The 20,943-nt window shown below is 56.5% G+C and overlaps 2 protein-coding genes across 4 annotated transcripts; one reads left to right on the top strand and one right to left on the bottom strand.

Moving 5' to 3' along the window:
- Positions 1 to 554: 554 nt before the first annotated feature.
- Positions 555 to 3,526, bottom strand: COPS7A (COP9 signalosome subunit 7A). 2 transcript variants are annotated; one of them, XM_068699503.1, is made up of 8 exons: positions 3,251 to 3,526; positions 3,095 to 3,170; positions 2,760 to 2,848; positions 2,481 to 2,683; positions 1,893 to 1,998; positions 1,485 to 1,636; positions 1,104 to 1,169; positions 555 to 828 (listed from the first exon to the last, which is right to left on the bottom strand). In XM_068699503.1, exons 1-7 carry the CDS (start codon positions 3,410 to 3,412, stop codon positions 1,130 to 1,132), a joined length of 828 nt encoding a protein of 275 aa, XP_068555604.1. In that variant the 5' UTR covers positions 3,413 to 3,526; the 3' UTR covers positions 555 to 828; positions 1,104 to 1,129. The 2 variants fall into 2 exon arrangements, with proteins under 2 accessions (XP_068555604.1, XP_068555593.1); XM_068699492.1 differs by having other exon boundaries at positions 555 to 1,169.
- A 4,720-nt stretch (positions 3,527 to 8,246) lies between these two features.
- PIANP (PILR alpha associated neural protein) lies at positions 8,247 to 20,709 on the top strand. 2 transcript variants are annotated; one of them, XM_068699427.1, is made up of 7 exons: positions 8,247 to 8,344; positions 8,723 to 8,906; positions 14,985 to 15,054; positions 15,202 to 15,767; positions 15,915 to 15,996; positions 16,127 to 16,354; positions 16,538 to 20,709. In XM_068699427.1, exons 3-7 carry the CDS (start codon positions 15,038 to 15,040, stop codon positions 16,557 to 16,559), a joined length of 915 nt encoding a protein of 304 aa, XP_068555528.1. In that variant the 5' UTR covers positions 8,247 to 8,344; positions 8,723 to 8,906; positions 14,985 to 15,037; the 3' UTR covers positions 16,560 to 20,709. The 2 variants fall into 2 exon arrangements, with proteins under 2 accessions (XP_068555528.1, XP_068555535.1); XM_068699434.1 differs by lacking the exon at positions 8,247 to 8,344 and having other exon boundaries at positions 8,505 to 8,906.
- Positions 20,710 to 20,943: the final 234 nt, after the last annotated feature.

Below are 20,943 nucleotides of genomic sequence, written 5' to 3'. Positions count from 1 at the left end.
GCCGGGTCAGGGAATGCAATGTTAGTGTTGGCACACAGCGAGAGGCAGAGCTGAGTGGGGGCAGCAGTCACAGTGTCAGCGTACATCAGCTGCCACAGAGCCACCACGCAGCGTGGCGCCCACAGCTGCCTGACTCTGCTCCAAGGCAGTTTCAAGGATGCATCCTCCAAAGAACCCGATGGCTTCTTCAGGTATTTCACCTCCTTTTTTTTTTTTTTTTTTTTTTTTACCTCTAAGAATCCCCAAAAAGCACCTCCTTCAAATGCTCTGGATGCAAAGCAATTACACAATAAATTCTTTGAATAAGAATTACGTTTCATCCCTGCATTACAGATGTGTTCATAGAATCACAGAATGGTTTGCGTTGGAAGGGACCTTGAAGCCCATCTAATTCCAGCCCCCTGCCATGGGCAGGGACACCTCCCACCAGCCCAGGCTGCCCAAAGCCCCATCCAGCCTGGCCTTGAGCACTGCCAGGGAAGTCATGGTTTATACAGGAATATCCAAGATCAGTATATGAGGCAAAGAGAGACCGTCACAGGAACACAAGTCTGTATAGATATGTCCATAGATCTATATTTTTATTGTTTTATATATATTTATAATATATTTATATATTTTTAAAAGAATCCCTTCAAAAACTACCCTCCCACCTAGCAAAACAAAGTTTAAACAACCAAAGATGGCAGCTGCATCCTGGAACAAAGTGTCCCAGGGGTCTCATAGAGCCAAAATGATTGCTGAGCACCAGTGCACTCGTTCCAAGCTTCTGTGATGCCCTACGGATGCAAAGGTGACTGACGGACTTTTATGGCTCTTTAAATTTACCTGTCAGAAGACAGGGAGAGAGAAAGAAACACATGATCGTGATGATGGGAGCCTGAGGGGCAGGGGAAACAGCAACGCATTCAATTGGAAGCTTAGTGTGTGAAATGCTATGATGAAGAAGAGGGAAGCACTGCCTGGAAAAGAAGTGAAGGAGATAGGAAAGAGAACAAACATGCAGAAGAATTAGTTGGCAAGATGGATCTCAGAGATGAGCTCAGAAGCATCACACTTGGGACCCTCGCTACCCCTCCATCCCCCAAGTCTCTTCCTCCTACCCTCCCAGCTGTGAAGGGCGATCCAACTAGTTTGACTTAGACCAAATCTTCGCGCTGCCCCGGAGCCTGTGGAGAGAGGGGAAAAAAAGAAATCAAACCGAACACTAAATTTCGTGCATGACTTCCTCTGCAAAATGTGCACAGAGAAGAGCAGCTGACATTCTTTGTGAGAGAAGAGAACACAAGGAAGGCTTGTGAACTCAGCTTCAGTTAAGGAGCTGCAGAGGCTCCCCTCCAAATCAGTAGGAGGCAGAAGTCTGCTGGGACCATCCCACCTCCAGTGAACACAGACCCCTGCAGTCCCCGACCTTACTGCTTTGTAACAGCACTCCCCTGAATGCGCACAGACAGGGGCAGTATTTGTTTGCCACCACTCCTCACCCTTTGGCTTTGGAAGTTTTCTTGCTGGCCTGGCGCTGGTTGGTGCCAGGGGCTGGCTCCCTGAGCTCTGTTAGGTGCTGTTCTGGGTCTTGGGACGTAGCTGCTGCGGCGGCTGCTGTTGTCACTTTAATTGTCTTCTTCAGATTTGCTACCTGAAACAACAATAAAGCAAGAACCGAGGAATTTCCCCATTTTTATGTTTTAAGAGCTGCAAATGCAGGTCAAAGTGCTAACAGCTGCCCAGACCTTGGCACTGCAGAGGAGCGTTTAGCTGATTTAGGGTTCTTCAGGCACAACCACGCAGGGGGTTGCAACCTTACTTAAGCAAAGACTGTGACAATGACCAAATACTGGTTCCAGTCGTTTTTAAGTGAGGGGTACTAGCAGCTCCCTCCTCAGCCCACTGACCTCACTCTCTATCTGCTGCTTGAGTGCCAGCTGTTGCTCTTTGTGTTGGTTGGCTCGGCTAACCTGTTCTTCGATGCCAGACAAGACAACTTCACAGCCCTGGCACCTGCAGAGAAGAGGTAAAGCTGAACAGGATGGGTAATTTATATTGCACAGAAAACAAACAAACAAACACACAAACACGAAGGATGACAAGTTTAACTCTACAGAGACCAAACAGCCTTGAAGGTGAGGACTACACCAGGCAGGGAAGGCACAGGAGCAGCAGTCCAATGTAATAATTTAGTGCCATTATTATCTGGGGGGGGGGGCAAATAATAAAGTCACACTAAGTTAGGCGCTACAGATGGATACTCAGAAAGCCTCCTGCTGGCAACCAGGACTGGTTGCAAAGGTTGCTGCAGTTTTCTCACCCCTCCAGCATGGAGGAATTTGGAAAATTGTTTTCCACTGTGAAAAGGGAAAGGGGGTAGAGGAGGCCACCTCACTACACTACCCCCCAACAACACACAGGGGACCTGGTGAAGCCCCTGACCACTCCTGCGACTTTTTTTTTTTAGGTGTTAGTACGGGGGGCTTCCTCCTCACCACTCCTGCAATGTGCGGGTGATGGTGCTTAGCTCCTCCCTCCGGATGTCCCTCCCAATGCTGTAATCCACCTCCAGGCGCTGGTTCCGCTGATCCAAGCTCCCTCGCAGCACATCTGCGTACACGGCCTCAATCACAAGGTCCTCCAGCTGCCGCACGTTCTTCAGCTGCAGCTGCTCCAGCAGCACCGAGTAGGGGATGCACTGCGGGAAGACGGCGGCACCTAGCACGAGGCTAACCCCAGAGGGACGAGGGCTCGGGGGAACAGAGGGGCATTACCTTGATCTTGGCAGCCAGGGTGACGACTGACAGGTGCCTCAGTTTATTCTTCTGGGCCTCTGTCAGGGGAGGGAGGTTTGCTGCTTCAGCTGTCCAAAGGGAAGAGCAGATATTAGAATTTATGCCCCAATCTCCATTCCCCAGTCGTGTGACTGAAGTATATGCACCATGTGTGTTTCTCACAGCCTCTGCGCAACCCCCAGCGCAGCACCTTGCCTCGGGGACCCCCACCACCACCTCACAGCCCCCAAAGCCTTATGTTACGGCATCCTCCCCACCGCAGCGTGCTCCCCAGCCTCCCCAGTCCCTCCAACACAGGCAGGGGCAGGGCTCACCCAGGTAATCGGCGTAGGTGCCGTAGGCGAAGATGGTCAGGAGGCGAAAGACGGGCGAGAACTCGCTGTCGGCCAGCTGCGGGACAGAGGGCTGGGGTCAGGGCATGGCGCCGGGCTGTGTGGTGGGACCGAGGCCGGTGCCGGGTCCGGGCTCACCTCCCGCACGGCCGGCATGTCCAGCAGCTCCCCGAAAACGTAGATACCCGGCGCCTCCAGCACCTGGTGGATCAGGCTGGCCAGGGCGGCGCCGCGGGCGGCCTTGGCGAGCAGCAGGAACTGCTCCTGGCTCTGCCCCGTCACCTTCCCCTCGGCCGCCATGGCACCGGCACCGCCACCGGCACCAAGCCGCCACCGGCAGCACGGCCCCGCCGCGATCGCTCCCCACAACGCAGGCCCCGGCCCCGCCGCCCTCACCAGCGGCTTCCGGGTGTGGCGCCTCCTCCTCCTCCTCCTCCTCCTCCTCCTCCTCCTCCTCCTCGTCCTGCGCCCCCTGCGGGTCCTCTCCGCTCCTGAGGCGTAGCCACGGGGCTCTGCCTCGTCCCTCGGTCAAAGGAATGGGTTTTGGGGTCAAACTCCGGGCTCCCGGAGTCAGTATGTCCCAGGTTTCCATTTCACCTCGCTAAAAACAACCCACAAAGTGCCCGTCTTTGTGGTTACAGGGGAGTTTTGAAATTTGAGGTCTTGGTGTAGCCTCACCAAGCTTGCCCAGGAGGTGAGCGGGCTGAGGAGGGAGCTGCTGGTGCCCCTCACTGAGAAACGACTGGAGGCAAAGGGTGCGGGTGGCTGCAAGCCCTCACTGCGTTTCAGACTTTTCAAATAAAAACAAATCTCATAATACCGTGAGGTTGTGCGTTATAATTCATGAGTGTTTGGGATTTCTGCTCCTCTAGCGTCACCCTTCTCTTCCCCCCAGAGAGAAAGCCCCGCTCTCTCCTTGCTGCAGGCCCACCTTCTCCCCTCTGCCCCACTTCAAAGCCCGCAGCGCCGTACTGTGTCATCGTACTGTGCCATTTTGGGTTGTTTCTCTCTTCCCCACTGCAGACTCCAAATAACTTGTCGACACGCTGATGGTATTTTTTCTCCAGCCCTTCTCCAAACATATCCAGGGTCGCGTCTTCTGGGAGGATTTTTCACACCTCTGTGCAGACTCCACAAGCTCCCAGGCAAAAGCCTTGCAAGGACGAGGGAGCGAATCTCTTTGGGCAGCAACATGACTCGGAAGGGTTTTAACCCCATAACCTGTACTAGGTTAATGCACACAGGGTTATAAGACCTGTACCTGGTTACACACAGGGCAGCACAACACCAGGTGGCTACAGAGGAATGTAAGAGGAGGAAAACTGCGTGGTAGCTCTGCTGTCTGTTTGCTCTCACAGCCCGCAGGGCTTTGCAGAGCAGGAACTCCCTTCCAGACAGGCTTCCAGTCATGACTCAAAGACTCCAGAAGAGAGAGGACCTCTCGCTTCACGTGGTAGGTTGTTTCTGTGATTATTAGTCACTCTTTGGTGGCTGTCTCTTGTCATTCTCTGCCAGAATACCTGGTATACTTTTCCTCGGGGAAGAAATCATACTGCAGTCAGGTCGTGTCTCTTCTTGCCTTTTGATAAATTAAACAGGTTGACCTCTTTAAATTACTGAGATCCCCAGCCTTCAAATCATGTCTGATTCAAAGTTATTTTTAAAACACAGAGCATGAAGCAGTGAATAGTTTCCCAGCATGGGGTCCACCCAAGTCACAAAGAGAGGTCTCCTCACTTCTGCTGCTTAGTCCTGTCATTGCATGGTCAGGCACCGGGTCAGATCCATCACTGTGGCCTGTCCCGCTGGGATTTTCTGCCTGATATGACCCCTAAAGCCTTTTCAGATCACCTCTTTTGGGGATTGAAAGATGCTCCCTGCTGACATGGACATATCTACCTTGTGGACATCTTTCCTTGTTCCCGTACAATTTGCTTTCAGTTGTCTTACAAGAAGTTTTCTGAGAATGACCACCTTACTGAAAGCAGCAGATCATGCTGTGCTGGTCCTAACCCCATTATTTTTAACACCCTAACAATATTTGTGTCCTCAGAAAACTGTGTCAGAATAAAGTGTATCCATTCACCAAGCGCTGAATAAAGTGTTGACTCATACCTGACCCAGGGCTCATTCCTGGGCATCCACAGAATAAACACCTCCATTCAGGGGTGGGCTTCCCTTTGCATGTGGTAAAACGTGGTTAATCAGTTCACTTAATCTCCTGCTCTGTTAATATTGCGTAATGCTATTTTTTTTCTCACCAGAACGCTTTGGGATATTAATGCCTCCAGGAACCTAGATAGATCTAAGCCATCACCTTTTCCAAAAAAAACCCATAGTCACATCAAAGACTGACACGAACAAAACAAGTTTATGCAGCAAGATCAGTTTCCTCCAAATCAGACTGATTGGCATTAGCTGAGAATCTCATATCAGCTCCCCTCTTGCCTAGAAATGTTCAGGTCTTCTGTTTGCTCTTTACAAACACCGGCGCAGCGCTGCTCTTCTCCAGCCTTCTGGGAAGTCTCTGGTATCCCAGAGCTTATTATAACCAGTGGTTTTGTGCGCAACAGGACCGAGGAGCCTGGCTTCTGTTTGGATGTGTTGCCTATATTTTCTGTACTTCCCATTGCCGTGCCTTCGACCAGGGCATCGTGATGACACCCTTTCAGTCTGCCACGGCTGCGTGTCCTTTCCCCTTGCCTGCAGTCTATGTCACTGGGCTACTCGTCCAGTGCTCTCTAACACACACAGCTTTCTCCATATTTTCTGCTTAATTTATTTTGGCCTGCTGGCTGGACTTCTCTGACCGGTGGGGCTTTGCCCAGCGGCGTGGCTACGGGCTCTCCTCCAGCACAGTCACTGACAGCATCTCTCCTCTGTCAGGCTGCCAGCTTTCATACAACTTACTGGAGCTTATTTACCTTTCAGGCTCTGCTTCGTTTGTCAAACCTGGCTGAACACGGCCTGTGGTGACTGACAGACAAGCAGATGGACAGACAGATAGCAGGGCAGCCGTAGGGGCCTCACTGCCCTCAGGACACAATGCTAAATAAGAACAGCAGTGGTCCTCTTGGCCTCAGGACTCTGGTGGGAATGATCTGTACACGATGACTGTGCCAGACAGAAATAACAGCCTTGTGCCCTTCCCAGTTACAATGGGGCAGGAAGGTGCTTCACGGTCCTCACTGATCCTTGTACAACTCCTGGCCAAATACACAGCAGCGAGAATTTTCACATCTCCATCTTTTTTCCATCACTACACCACCTAAACGTGAACACCCTGAGAGTAGTACTTCATGCTTAACATCGCTCTCGTTATCCTCTTCCCACGGCTATCCACCTGCACCTCCACCAGCACACTTGACTCCATCTCTTCACTGGGATTTCCCTGGAGTTTCTCGCTAGCTTTCCTTTGAGCCCACCCCCTCCAGAGTACCTCCTTTCACCGCTCTGCTTGTCCAAACCTGTGCTCTGAAACAAGCACGCCTTTCCCTTCATGTCCTGATGTAAGTGCCACATCAGCCCTTGTGCTCGCCGTTCCTGTCACCTCGATGGCTTTCCTGACTTCCCTCATGCCTCCCAGGGTCTCCTTGGTCCCTACAGCACCTTCCTCCTCCTCATTCTCTCCCCTGTCTCCGTCTCCTTTTGCTTCCTCCCGCAGTTCTGCTCTTCAGGGGGATTTTCAGTGTTTGCGTCATTTGGATTTTCGCCCTTTAACTGACCTTTCCCCGCTTGAATTTTCTCGTCTGTTTTGTGCCTCCCAATTATACTAAACACATTCGTCATAATTTGAAAAGGTCAGAAAGAGCCCGCGTGGCTGAGGTAGCCCCTTCCAGAGCTTTCCACCCTCAGCTACCCCCCGACGAGCGGCAGGAGGGTGCAGTGGGCAGGGGGCTGCACAGAGCTCGCAGAGCACGAGGGCGCAGACGGAGGCACGCCTGCCTTGCTTGTGCCAGGGGCTGCCCCGGCCACGTCTCTACAGGTGGTTGTGGACAGGCGTGCAAGGATTAGCTGGGCGAGCCTTGTACGGATCCCTTGTACGAGTCCCAGGAGGGTGAAAGATGAAAAGGCTGGCGAATGCGACGGAAGCCCAGATAATCTCTGACATAAAGCCCTGTGTGCGTGAGGGGGACAAAAGCCGAGGCGCTCAGACACGTATATGCCTGGGGACACACAATGGCATTTGTCTCGCCCAGCCACGGGCTGTGAGTGCTCCCTGGGCAGCGCCGTCCTCCCATGCGCCCAGCACCATGGGCGCTGACACCAGTACACCGACGTGCCGATACCTCCAGCCGCACACAGACACGCACAAATCCCATTGACTCTCCCAAATACTTGCAAAAGCTCCCTCCAAACACGGACAAGGTGAGTTCAGCCTGGTTCGCTCTCGGGGGAGCTGGTGGAAGGCCTGAAGAGCGACCGAGCACCCTCAGGATCCGCCACGCGTTGGCACGCTCTGTTCCAGGCGCCTGCTGTGGCTGTGACCAGCGCCCGTCCGTGATGGAGCGGCGGTGGCTTTATAGATCGCTGCTGTCTCTGCTATTCCCCTCTGTTTTGCCAGGGTCAGACACGGTCTTCCCTCATCACCGCATGATGAAAAGTTTGATCGTTTCTGAGGATCTGAGGAAATTACCTCCTCATCTCTCGGCCCCGGCAGTGGGAGCCGTCCTCCTTCTCCCTCTGACTTTCTTCTCTCCCCCGCGGGCTGCTCGGCAGCCACCTCCCCGTTTGGACTGCGCCTCCTGCCTGCTCCTTGGCGGCTTGGGGGGGGGGGGGAAAGGGGGGAGATTCTCGATTCTCCCGACGAAGCCCCCGTCCCCTCGGGGGCTCTGCTCCCTCTGGCACATCCCCGCCGCTCCCAGACGCACCGCATCGATCCGCGGCGGAGCGACGCGCCCGGGGATGCGCTCAGCCGGGCGGGGAGGACCCCCAGCCCGGGCAGAGCCCCCCCCGGACCCCCGGGACGGCCGCGGGGCGTCCCCCTCGAGGGGTGCAGGGCGGCGGGGGCGAGCCCGGGGGGTTTTGGGGGCGTCGCGGGGCGGGGGGCTGCCGGGGGACGGAGCCGTCCGGGGGTAGGCGTGCGGCGGGGAGCGGGGGGGAGCGGGGGGGAGCGGCGGGTCCCTTGGAGACACCTCTCTCTCCATGGCAACCTAATCGCTTCCTGCGGGGAGCCCGAAATAACCGGCACGACGGGAGAGGCGCCGAGCGGGCAGCGGCGGCGGGGAGCAGGTCCGGGGGAAGGATGGGGAAGGGGAGCCGGGGGGGGGGGAGGCAGCGGGGAGCCCTCGCCCCCTCCCCATCCATCCTCTCCCCGCCGCCGGGGAAGGGCTGCGGGGCCGGGGGAGGACGGGAGGGCACGGGGAGGCCCCCCCCTCCCCACCCCGGGGTGCTGCTGCCCCCGTCGGGGCTGCCCCCACCCCTACCCTCCGTGGGCGCCCCTCGGGCCGCAGCGGGGCTCGGGGGCGGCGGCCCGCGGCCGTGCCAGCAGGCATGGGGTTAACGGGAGGCTGCGAGCGAGGGAGACGGAGACGGAGAGAGAGAAAGAGGGGCTGGACCAGTCCTCGGCAGCTGTTTATTTCAAGGCATCTCTCGCTCCCTCTCCCTCAGCCAGGGCTGAGCCTCGCCGAGCCTTCCTCCTCCTCCTCTCCCTCCTCCTCTCCTCTCCTCCTCCTCCTCCTCCTCCTCCTCTCCTTCCTTCGTCCTGGCCATGAGAGGCACCGGCAGCGGCAGCCGAGCTCCCCCGGCCCCCCGCTCCGCCGCCCCGGCTGCGCCCCAGCGGTCTCCCCGCAAGGTAAGTTCAGCCTCAGCCCCGGGGTGGGCAGGGGGCCGCGGGGCTGAGGGGCGAGGGGGGGGGACGCGTGCCCGTCTACGAGTCATCCCTCCCCGTCTCCTTCCCCGTGTCCTTTCTCCCCCGTTTTCCTTCTCCCTCTCCCCATCTGGGTGCTCCGTCTCCTCCGTAGCCTGCTCTCCCCCCCCCCCCCGCCGCCCCCTCCCCTCTCTGGCTCTGGGGCAGGGGGTGCCCGAGGGGCTGGCAGGGAGGGGGCACGTCCGAGGCATCGCTGCCTCTTGCCCTCCAGCCCCGGGCTCCATCTCAGACCTGTTGTGCTGGAGCCTCTGCTGAGCAAGGCGACTTCAGCCAAATTGGCGCAGCTGGAGAAAGGAAAAGGAGGGGTCAGGCCCTCCTCCCGCCCGGCCGAGGGTGCACCCCGCAAGGGAGAGCATTTCGGGGGTGCAGACCCGGCACCTGAAGCACTCGGATGCCCGGGAGCGGTAGGGAACCGGGAGGCAGAAGATTGGCAGACTCATGACATGTATTGCAGGCAGGCACTAGATGGCAGGGGACCGGCATCCTAGAGTGCTGGCTGGAATGGGGCCATGCTCGCAGTTCCCAAATGCAGGGAGACCCGAGCTCGGAGGACCGCTGCTGGGCTTCGCACGCCCGGTCCCTAGGTACCGAGGTGTCCAAATGCGCAGGCACTGCCACCCTTCCAGCCCCGGGTTGTGCCCCAGCCCAGGATTTCCATGCCCAGCCCATGGGTGCTTGCCCCAGTGCCCTGGCACTGGGATTTCTGCCAGCGGTCACCGAGCGCTGCAGGACCTGCACTAACAGCCCCTCCGTGGTCCTGGCCAGTCCTTCAGGGCACTGCCCCCAACCCTGACAGCCCCAGGCAGCAGGCACTGCATTCAGCCTGCCGGCCCCAAATCCAGCACGCTCTGCAAGCTGTCGCCCCCAGCCCCATGCACAGCAGGAGCTCCTTGCCCAGGTGGGCTTGGCATCTCCCACCACGGGGTACCAGCATCTGGCTTCGTGCTCCCGGCTGTCTGAGCTCCCCCGAGCGCAGCAGAACTGCCTCCCTGGGGCAGCTGCTCCAGGATTCCTCCCTTTCCCTGTCCCCACCCAGCCGAATACAGCAGGACTCACAATTCCTTCTCATCAGCACTGGGGTTCACGCTTCCTGCTGCCACACCAGCGATGACTGCATCTCTGCAGCTTGGGCTGTGAACCCCAGGATGCTCACGGCCACCGAGAAAAACACAGGTGTGGGGTGCTCGGGGCACCCAGAGGTGTCGGGGGGTCTCACTGCCGGCGTCTGAACTCGCTCTGCTCGATGCCCGGAGATAGCTGCTAGGCTCCACAGTCCCGGATCGCTGTCTCCTATCAGTAGCTGTCATCATAGCACCTTAATGCTGGCCGGGAGTTAAAAATGACAGGCAACCTGGCTTTCTGTCTCCGCGAGGAGGGCTGGGTCCCCCTCAGGTTTGTTTTGATTTTTTTATCACTGTTTTGAGTGGGATCGTTGCTGTGGGGGAGCCGGGCAAAGGAAGGATTTGCATGAAGCTCTCGGTGCTGCGGGGTTGCTAATGGCGAACGCTATTTCAGCCGGCAGTAAGTTTCATAATCTTGGCCCAGCTCCTGTGAATGTTCTGTTCCCCGGGGTCACCAGCCTCTTTCCCCTTCTTCCACCCCTTCCCCCTCTACCCAAACTGGTTGGCAATCTCATTGTTCCAGTGGAATATATCCGTCATGTGAGGTCATCGCTGCATAAGGAGAGCTGATTGATTGCTGAGGTCACTGGGGCCTGTCCCATGCTGGGCTTTGAATACTGGGCTGGAGACCTTGAGCTGGACTCGGTGCTCGCAGGAGGGCCGGCGTGGGGTGCGGAGGGGCACGGTGATGCATCCCCGGCAGATTGAGTGGCTGAGCAAACAGACTGCTGCATTCTGAACTAGCTGGAGCGCTCGGAGAGCAGACGGCTCCATTCCTAGAGGCAGAGTATCACAGCAGTCAAGCCCGAGATGCTACAGAAATACAGATAGATCATCGACTGCCAGCCGAGCCAGGCAGAACCGGGTGCAGCCCTCTCCCCATCCCCAGATGGAAGGAGGCGAGCCGCTTCTCGCCGGCACGTCCTGCCTGCGCTCGGCTTCGCCCAATTGCTCTCCGGTCAGAGCTGATCTCTGCTAAGCACCAAGAAAGCTGTGAGATTCTCAGATTTTAAGGCCAGGGGGACCGTTTTGATCATCTAGTCTGACCTACAGAACAGCACAGGCCAGAAAATCTCACCAATTTCATTTCCTGCGTCAAACCCATAACCTCTGATTGAACTACAGCGGCTCTTTGAGAAATACAGCCGCGTAAAGGCTTCAGGCAGGAGGCAATACACCGCCTCCCTAGGTAAATTGTACGAGTGTGTGACCCTCTTTATTAATAGTATTGTTCCTCATTTGAATTTGTCAAACTTCAGCATTTTGTAACAGAAGGTTACAGATTGCATTTGATGTGAGCGAGCTACAGCCTGGGTATTGCCTGCACGCGGCTGGCACCTCGGCTCTTTTATTCCAGCAATAACTTTTGTATTTCGGTAAGATTTCTCTTGGGGACCACTGCATACTAGAGTCCTGGCCATGCAGGAGTTATCTGTGAATCCCAGGGCTTCAGCAGGCAGAGCAGCACCTGAACTCCAGAGTTCAGGACGTCACTTCTGCGGTTTAGCCTGCGCTTCCTGCTCAGAGCAGGCGTGCAGCAGGCTCTGCTCCTAGGCAATAGTTAGGATGTAGGTTCCCGTTCCCCTTGGAGAAGTGGCATGCATGCTTTGGGGCACGGCTGCCGGGATCTGCTCTCTCCCATCCCAGCAGCAGTGGGTCTGGGCTGCAGGAGACTTACCAAGGAGGGAGAAAGCATGGCTGGATCACTGACTTTGGGGAAGAGAAGAAGGATTTGTGCTTTCATCCTGCAAATTCAGTGAGAGCAGCTCCTCACAGACTAGCCCCAGATCTGTAGTCTGGCCCTGCAGTGGGGTCCGTATGCAATAGCAACGAGCAATGCAATTCCTCCTCCCAGCTTCCGAGCACCAAGATTCACGAACGGCGCTCGGTGAAGTGCCCTGGGGAAATAGCTTTGTCATTCACTCTCTGTCATCTGTGCATAACAGGACACTGGAACACTGCAGTGAAGGCCCTGTACCTAGAGTGAAAGCACACAGGTCCATCTTTGGACCCTGGGACCAGCTCTGTCCATTTTTTATCACGGTTAGACCTGGGAGACGGACCTGAAAGCAAAAGCCGTGCCAGGCGGTACTGATGCAGAAACCCAGTCTCTGCTCTGGCACACAACAGCCTCCCGAACGGTGTAAGGTGCAACGATACTGGGACGCATACCTCCAGGCAGTGAGACTATTTGAGCCCGCTCCTCCTCTCTGAAGATCTGCTGTTTTATTCAACACCCACAATGGGATACAGAGATGAATCAAGGACATTTGCTGAGCTTGCCCTCAAGCACAACAGAGTTTGTGCCCAGGACACAATTCCTACCGCCAGCAGCTAACTGAAGAGTGCCCCAGACATGTTTTATCTGCTGCTGTGCTGGTAAGCCACAGGGATCTATGTCCATGCTCTGCTGTGAGCATCAGTACTCCATGTGCAGTGGAGTCTAGCCCTTGCTGGCTGGTCAATCAGCTGGAGTTCCTTTTCCTTTGCTCTCAAATTCATGCTACGGGAGACACCTCTGTGCCCCTCCACAAAAGACACCTGGCTGTGCTTGTGCCAGGTCACGCTCTCAGTCTCTGACCCCAGTATCATTAACAAACCAGAATGTGTGCACTGGCAGCGACTGATACCATGTCCCGCACTCATCTGGAGCTGCCTTTGGGGTACAGCCTCCAGGATTCACCTCCTCTTTACTGCCAGGATCTGTGCTCAAGAGTGGCTGAGGTCTGAGGCTTGCACCCAGCTGCCAGCCTGTCACCATCACAGTGGTACAGGTACAGGAGGGGGCCAGTGCTGCGCTCACTCTTACCCCTCTGGTCCAGTAACAGCCCCAACCTGCTCCCTAGGGCTGAAATTCAGGCTTCCTGTTGTTAAAGAAACAGAATTTGGGTCTGGAGGGATCCTTATTCCCAGGCTTTAGGGAATGCTTGGTGCAGGGTGCTCTTCTGGAGTGCCCAAATACAGCCAAGCAGTACAGCGATTTCTGCCTCTGCAGTGGTACTGCCCAGATTCACATCTCCTATTGCCTGATGCAAAAAAAGCACATAGACACCCCCCGAAGACCAGCGCTGTTATCTGGTAATGTGGTTGCAGAGCATGGCTCTTCATCACCGGGCTCTTCATCACTCCCCAGTCCCAGCCATGGCCCCAGGCACTCCAGGCCACCTTGAAATCATCCGGAGGGTTTGTGTGCACCCTAGCCTGGGGACTCACACGGAGAGGGATCCACAACACTTGGGATTCCCTCCCTTTCCAAGGGCCAAAAGACATCCTGTCACAGATTTTTGTCTTGCCAGACATGATCTTCCACAGCGTCGTGATCATAATCCAGATGGCCAAGATCTTGCCAGCGCAAGGGAGCCTCTGGCTTTGGAAGAAACTTGCTCCATTCGGCTGGCTCTCTGCAGAGCTGCATTTTAATGCCGAGTCCCCTCTAAGGCTTAGAGGTTCAGGAGCAAAGTACAAAGAAATGCTGAGAATAGCTGCTCTTTTCTCCTCATCTTCATCTCAGGATCTCTCCAGAGACTGATCTTGCCCCGGAGGGAAGGGCAGGGCACATTAGCCGACAATTCCTTTTTTCCTGTGAACTTTGTTTAAATATTTAACAGAAGGAAACTAAAAATATCCCCAGTTAATGCAGCAGGAGCCAGACAGAGGCTTGCTCCTGGGTGTCCTTCCTCCCGGCCCCTCTCCTCAGGTGCGAGCCCCCCAGCCCACAGCAAGCTGTGAGCTGCAAGAATAAGGCTTGCTCCTCAGGAGGGGCTGCAGCGTCACCTAATGACACAGACCCAGCAAGGGGATGGATATTACCCCTTGGGAGCATCAAGACACAGCGTGGTGGGCTCAGGGCTGGAGGTGCAGGGTGCTTGGTCTCCGTGTTGACTGCCTCCTGAGCCCCCTTGGCCAAGCACCCCCTTTTCCACACCCCACAGCCGCATGAGGGCATGACTGTGGGTTGTCAGCTCACGCCTCTCCTTCACAATGAAGGAACGGGCTGGATGTCTTCAATGATTTTTATTTTTTTTCCCGTGTGTGCGTGAGGTCTTTGTTGTGGAGCAAATCCCGGGTCAGGTACACAGCAGCTCACTGGGGAAGGGCTGGCGCTGCGCCGCGAGCTGCCAAGGGAAGGGGCAGGCAGCATGAAGGGCAGCCGTGCTGCCGTGAGGATGATGCCGGAGGGAGGCGTGTGGCCGAAGCTGAAATCCTGCCGGGGTGCTGGCCCTTGCTCCGTGCTACAGCTGCTGCCTGGTGCTGCTGGGTTTGGGGGATTGCTGGTGGGAGAGGCGGGGGAGGAGGGGAGGGATGGGACCTTGCTGAGGGTACTCGGGTAAGGAGCACGGAAAGGTAATTCCGTGTTAGCTAAGAGGAAAGTAAATGCTAAATATTTGATAGGTATGTTTTTGCTCTTAAGTTCCTCAGTAAGGCTGGACTTTTCTGGCTGATTCACTCTCTCCTTCCCAATCTTCTCGGTTTATCACTCGCGAGCGTCCCCTCTCACTCCCTCACCCCGGCAGACAATGAAGAGGCTCCTTTTTAATAAATGGATTACACGCTCCGCACTATAAATAAACACGGGAATTAAGATTCCAACTTGTTCTGGCGATAAGCAAACAAAGGCGCCGAATCCCCCCCCCTCGGCCTTCAGACAGGAGAGTCCCCCGGGAGTCTGTGCACGCGTCTCCGCACGTGTACTCCAGAGGCAGATCGCTTCTCCCCGGTGTATAGGATAACAAGCGCGTTCCTGTGGGCCGGGGGGAGCAGCCCCGGGCAGGGCAGTGGGTGCATGTGCATGCTCTGCCCGCCGGGGCTGGCACCAGCAGCGGGGAGGGAGCGATGGCCGCGAGGCCCAGGCGCAGCTCAGGCTCTCTCTCTTGCCTCCCAGTGAGGAGCATGAGGCGAGACCTCGCCGAGTGACGAGGCGCTGCTGCATCTGCGATGGAGCCTGGTGCCTGGTAGGTTCACAGCCCCCCCCCGGCGCCTGCCGGCGATGCGGGAGGGAGGAAGGCATGTGGGCAGCAGGCTGCTGCCGGCTGCTCCACGAGGAGCCTTCCCAGCAGGAGGGACGTCCAGATAACGTGCTCTCCCTCCTCCTCCTGCAGCAGGATGCCTCTCCTGGCCTCCTCCATCCACTCGCTGCAGCTATGGCACTTCCTCCTCCTGGTCTCGGCCGTCCCTCCGCCCGCCGCCTGGTCCCTGCGCCCTCGCAGCCCCGTGGCCACCCGGCCCCTCTGCGCCCGTCGGAGCCCCTCTGCCCAGCGGCCCATTTGCATCTGGGACAGGACCTCGCTGCCCGAGCGGGATTTGCGCCTCACGGCGCCGCGCCAGCGCGCCCTGTCCCCCCGCGGCGGGGACCTGCGCCACGCCGTGCGGCTGCGACGCCAGGCAGCGGGGGCCCGGCCCGCCACCCCCTCTGGCTTCGAGGACGGCATGCCCTCCTCCCAGTACCCCTGGGCCATCGTCTGGGGCCCCACGGTGTCGGATGAGGACGGAGGGGACGCCAACTCCGCCAACCCGGGCTTCCCACCGCTGGGCTACACCTTCGTTTCCCCGCGGGGGATGGCGACGGCGCAGCCCAACTCCCACTCGCTGCTGCACAACGCGGGGCTCAACCTCCGCGAGACCCCGGCCACCCTACGGCCGTTCCTGTTTGGGCCCCGGGGGGAAGGTAGGTCTGCACCGTGCTCCTCCCGGCCCTCTTCTTGCAGGAGGAGCTCCTCTTGCAAAACTTATCGCCCCAGCGCTTGTGCTGCTGCTCTCGAGGGGGGCTGATGGGGGCGGCGGTCCCACTGCCCCTCTCCCCCCTGCCTCACAGGTGTGGACCCCCAGCTCTACGTCACGATCACCATCTCTATCATCATTGTCCTGGTTGCCACCGGGATCATATTCAAGTTCTGGTGAGTGGGGCTTGGGGCCCATTGGGGTTGCTCCATAACGGTGCTCTGAAGCCATGTCGGTGGGCACAAGGACTGTGGGCACCCGCGGGTGCAAGGGGCACTCATCGCCTTGCTGCTCTTCTCCCCAAAGCTGGGACCGCAACCAGAAGCGCCGGCGCCACTCCGGGCAGCAGAGTGGTGGGAGGCAGCAGGAGAGCCAGCAGCCCCTCACGGACCTGTCCCCCACCACCGTCAGCATCCTGGGGCCCTACGGCGACTCCCTCACACCCACGCCCGAGGCGGAGGAACCCAGGCATGGGCAAGAGGGTGCGGAGAAGCTGGGGGGCCACGGGAAAAGCACTGCCTTCCAGCTCAACCGGTGAGTCCTCCGGGGAGCCAGGGAGCCGTGGGGTGGCAGGGGGCAGAGGGACAGCAGGCTAGGGGTGGGCAAGGCAGCTCAACCTTCTGAGGAGGGCCCACGCGAGGCTGGCTGGATAGCGGGGACGCCGGGGCAGCGTGAGCACCCGTCTCTAATTCTTTTCCGATTCCCTTTTCCCCCCAGAATCCCACTGGTGAACCTGTGATGCACACGGGAGAAGCAGAGCTGGCTCCCCCACCCTCCTGTCACAACCGGGGAGCCCACGCTTCTGCCGCCTCTGCTACCCCAGGAAAAAACAAAACAAAACAAAACAAAAACCAATCTCCTCGTGCCACGGCCCGCTGCCACCGTTGTTAACTAACTCCACCGGGACGTGCCTGGGCAAACGGAGGAGCCGGGCCTCGCTGGCGCCCTGCGGGGGGAAGGTTGGGGACCCCCCCCGGAGCAGGACAGGAGGATGAGCGAGCAGGAAGGTGGGAGGGAAGGCGGCTGTCGGGGGTGTGAAGTCATAGCCTGCCCTGCCCCTCTCCTCGCACACTCACACGCACTCTTCGACCTCCGTGACTCTCCCACCAGTGCATGCCTGACGTCGGGGGTAGGCGAGGTGGAAAGGCGTACCCCTGTCCCCGTGGGCCCGAGCCCCTCTGTGTGTCCCTTTCCATGTTGTGTGCTTTGACGTGAACGTCTGGAGTTCAGTGGCTGCAGCGATGCCTGCTGGGGTTCGGTCGCCCCGAGCCGGGGCTCAGGTGAAGGCAGGGCCTTCTGTTCCCAAGGTCTTGGCCCTCCTGAGGGTCCCGGGGGTGGGTGAATCTTGGGAAGAAGAGGCTAATACAGCACCTGGCCCCCCTCAGCAACACATTTCCTTGAAGGAAACATTGCCCTGCCTTTAATATTCACATCTTCCCATCTCCTTTCTGCCTAACACTCCTGTTTTCTGTCTTCAGCTTGTATCTTTCATCTCCCAGTCCCCAATGTTTCTGTTTTTTTCTCTCCATTCCTCCTCCCCTCCTTTCTTGCCAGTTAAGGTTGGAAGAAGTTCCTTTAGCTTGCCAAATATTTTGATCTTTTGGAAGCCTCCTCGCTGTCCCCTTCCATCCCCTGTCTACTTCACCAAGGTTTTATCTCTGCTCTATGGAGGTGTTCTTTAGAAAATCATAGGTGAAGCCTTCTGCCCATAACGTCGTTTAGCAAGTGTCCTGTCCATTGAGATACAGCTGAAGCAGCTGAAAGTGTCACGAGCAGATATAGCTGGGCACAAGGAGCATGAGTTTGGCTGGGCTGGGGTAGGGAATTGCTTTCGGACACTCCTGTCACAGGCAGCAAGCAGCTGAGATGACTCTGTTTGCCTTGGATGGCAAAGAGCAATTTATGGATGACCTCGGGAGTGCTCGGAGGGTTGCCGTGTACTGCTGGTAGGTTTCTCCTGAAATGCCTCCTGAGACAACACCAAGGGCATGAGAGAGGGAGCATCTATGCTGCAGCCAGGCATGGGAGGCCGATTTCCATGACAGTCCATTGGCGATGACAGTAGTTGCCCTCTCGTGGCTTTTGTGGACACCTTCAAAGAAATTCACAAACCCACGCTGACAGCCACTGAACTGAAATGATGCTGATTTGGGTAAGGTCACCCCTACGGTATACAAACACCTTCAGCTGCTGGGCTGATTGTGTCCAGAGACGGGAAACTCACCCACAAATAGCTCTAGTGCACCATACAAGGTCCTAGACAAAAAGTTGTCTGTCATCTCAGAGGATAGGAAATCGCCTTTCACCCTTTATCCCTGTAGTAAAAGCGTATTCTTTATAGCACAAAGCACACGGAGTTTCCTACGAGGCCTGGTTCTGCCCATTTACCCAGCTGATCTGCTGGTGATCTCAGGTCCCACCTGGCTCACCGGGAAGGACATTTAAATGAGAGTGTAAGTTACAATAAGCCTCGCAGAAAACAGCAGAGATCTGGAGAAAATGACAGGTCAAATAAAATTATCGGCTTATTAGAAGCACAGAACGGCTGAAAGATGTAGGTGGAAAAGGACTCTGGAGGTCTCCAGCCTAAGCACAGGTTCAGTCTCTGCTCACAGCAGGCGATGTTATTGCTTTACTGTAAATCAACCCGGTACTGAGCCTTTTCCTTACTGAGGCCCCTCTCAAGGCTTTGGTGGACGTTCAAGCTGTGGATGGACAAAGCAGGGGGCAGATGGCTGCTCCTGCCCACGGCCCCCCTCACCACCACCCCTGCCAGCTGAGGGCAGGTCAGGGGCTGCTCTCCCCCACGCTGGCACAAGCAGGGATGGAGAAGGACATCTGCACACAGTCTGCACAGGGCCGAATTGGTTACGGCGGGCAGGTGGCAACACAACGCCTCGAACTGGTCTAAGTAACCTTCCAGACTGGATTAATTAGATTGCTCTTTGATCAATAGCGCCTGTTGAAACGAGGCCAGAGTTTAGACGCTACCACTTCAAGGGCTGTCCTTGGGCTTTCCCTTTGCACAGGCTGTGTGGAGAGAAGGTCTGCAAGGAAGTGGCAGGGCACTGCAGGGGGTGTAGTGAAAGCATTTTCCAATACTTGCTGCAGGGAAGCCCTGCGCTCTGCTGGCCAGGCCTTTGTAAACTCTGCAAACACATCAGATTCAAGTGTTGTTTCTGTTTGCTTGTTGGTTTGTTTTCCTTTAACGTGTCTCTGCTCTTGTTACCTCCAAGTAATGAAAGCACCTCCAAGGAGTGAAAACCTTTCGTGGATGTTGTGGTAAGAGGGAAGATGGGAAATGCAGTAGAGAAAACTCTTACAACGACAGAAGCTTCGATACGCTGAACATCTTCTCCAACACCAATTTTTCTAGTCAAACATTTTTATGACAGTCATTCACTCTCTCACGTGAAACAGGTTAGATATGGGAAACAGCTTCGTTGTTCTGCCCGAAATTTCATTGCTACGTTCTGCCCCTGGAGCAAAACATTCAAAAACATGTTTGGCCACGTAAGCTTCTTCCAGTCTATCAATAGTCTCACTGGATCTGCTTTCTCCATGGCGGGAGCCTTATAAACCACCTTTCCCCATGCAGAACGGAGCCTGCCTGGTCCAAGACCGTGTTCTGTGAGATGCACACGTGGACTGGTTGACAGCACCAGGGCGGAGGCCGGCACCTTCTCAGTCACAACCTGCAGGGTTCTCCATCTTCCAGCTGCCTGGAGGGGAAAGATCTGGGTTATTTTTTTTCTTTCCAGTGGAAATTTTACAGAGAGAAAGGTGTATAGGGAAAACTACTGCAAATGTCTGTAGGCTTGGGCTGAGCCCGTCCAACATTGCTGGCCAGTTAGCAGAAAACATCTGGGTGGGCTGAGCAACCGTGTCCGTGCAAACTCCTCAAGGGACGTGGTTTTGTTAACGAAAGGCCGGTCTCCCTGCGGGTGCAGTGGGAAGGAGGGAAGGCCTGGGGGACAGTCCCTCCCCTCCGCCCTGCATTGTGTTGGAGCAGGAACCTGAGTCTCTCCCTCTCCCTGCTTACCCAACAGTGACCTGACCACAAGGAGAAATCCTGTTTGGGCTTCCCGATCTGGTTGGCCATGACGGGTAGGCGAGGGAGCAGAGCTCAGCCGTGTGCTTCCACACCTCTCCTCCAGTCCAGTTTACAGCGACACATCCAGCCAAGAGTCCCAGGGCTTCAGAGAGGGCTATCTACCTCTTCCTCTGTGGCACCTAAGTGCCCTTGTAAATCTGGCCCTTTCAGCCCCCCTTCCTCCCTTTCCTGCTAAGGAAAAACGCTTGGAAAGGAGCTTTTTGTTCACTTCCCACACATTCTCAAATGAAAACATGATCACCTTCGGATTGGTCTGACTTAAACTGCGGTTTTGGTTTTCACTCTGAAAAACACGCCTATGGCACAGCCTTAGAGACGAGTCCTGCAGCACAAAAGCCCTGGGCCAAACTCCAGCTCCCTGACCATGCCCCAGCTGATGTCTCACTGTGGTCCTGGCCCTACCTTGTCAAGACAACAGAGGGGGCCCCCCTTCTTTCACTGTCTGACAGCTCTCCACCCCTTCTTTCCCCTTGTTTTCCCTCTCCCGCTCCCATCTCGTACCATGGTCTCCCTCCTGGCTCTCTCTCCCCTCCTGCTGTTTCGCTCTCCTCTCTTGTCCTCTCCCTGCCATTCGGTCTTGTTCTGCCGCAGCTCCCATCCCTCTCTCCATCCTCCCTCCTGCTTCCCGCTTGGTCTCGCTCCCCCCCCCCCCCCCTCCCCTGCCCTCGTGCGCTGTGATATATATTTTTGTAGGATTTCTCTTCTCCTTGTGGTGAAATATTCAATTCTTGTGGGATGTTAGTTTCAACATTTTTAAATAAACCTTTGCAAAATACTGAAAGCAGAGCTCTCGCTGCTGTGGAAGAGGCCATAACGGAGGTGTCAGGGGTGGGAAGAGAGGGGCTTTGCCCCGTGCAGACCCCGGTGGGATGGGGACTCACACATCTGCCATCCTACAGCCTTCTCCAGGGGGGTGGACAGGGCAATTTGGCCACGTGTCCATCTCACCCTGGTTTCCTTGGTGGCCAGAGAGGCCTTTCAGCCCTCCTCACAGATTTCCACATCTCTC

Source organism: Anas acuta, chromosome 1 (genome assembly GCF_963932015.1).
Source record: "Anas acuta chromosome 1, bAnaAcu1.1, whole genome shotgun sequence".
In the NCBI taxonomy this organism is placed as follows: Eukaryota; Metazoa; Chordata; class Aves; order Anseriformes; family Anatidae; genus Anas; species Anas acuta.
Note: the sequence above shows the minus strand (reverse complement) of the source record. Positions and strands in the feature narration are given on the sequence as shown.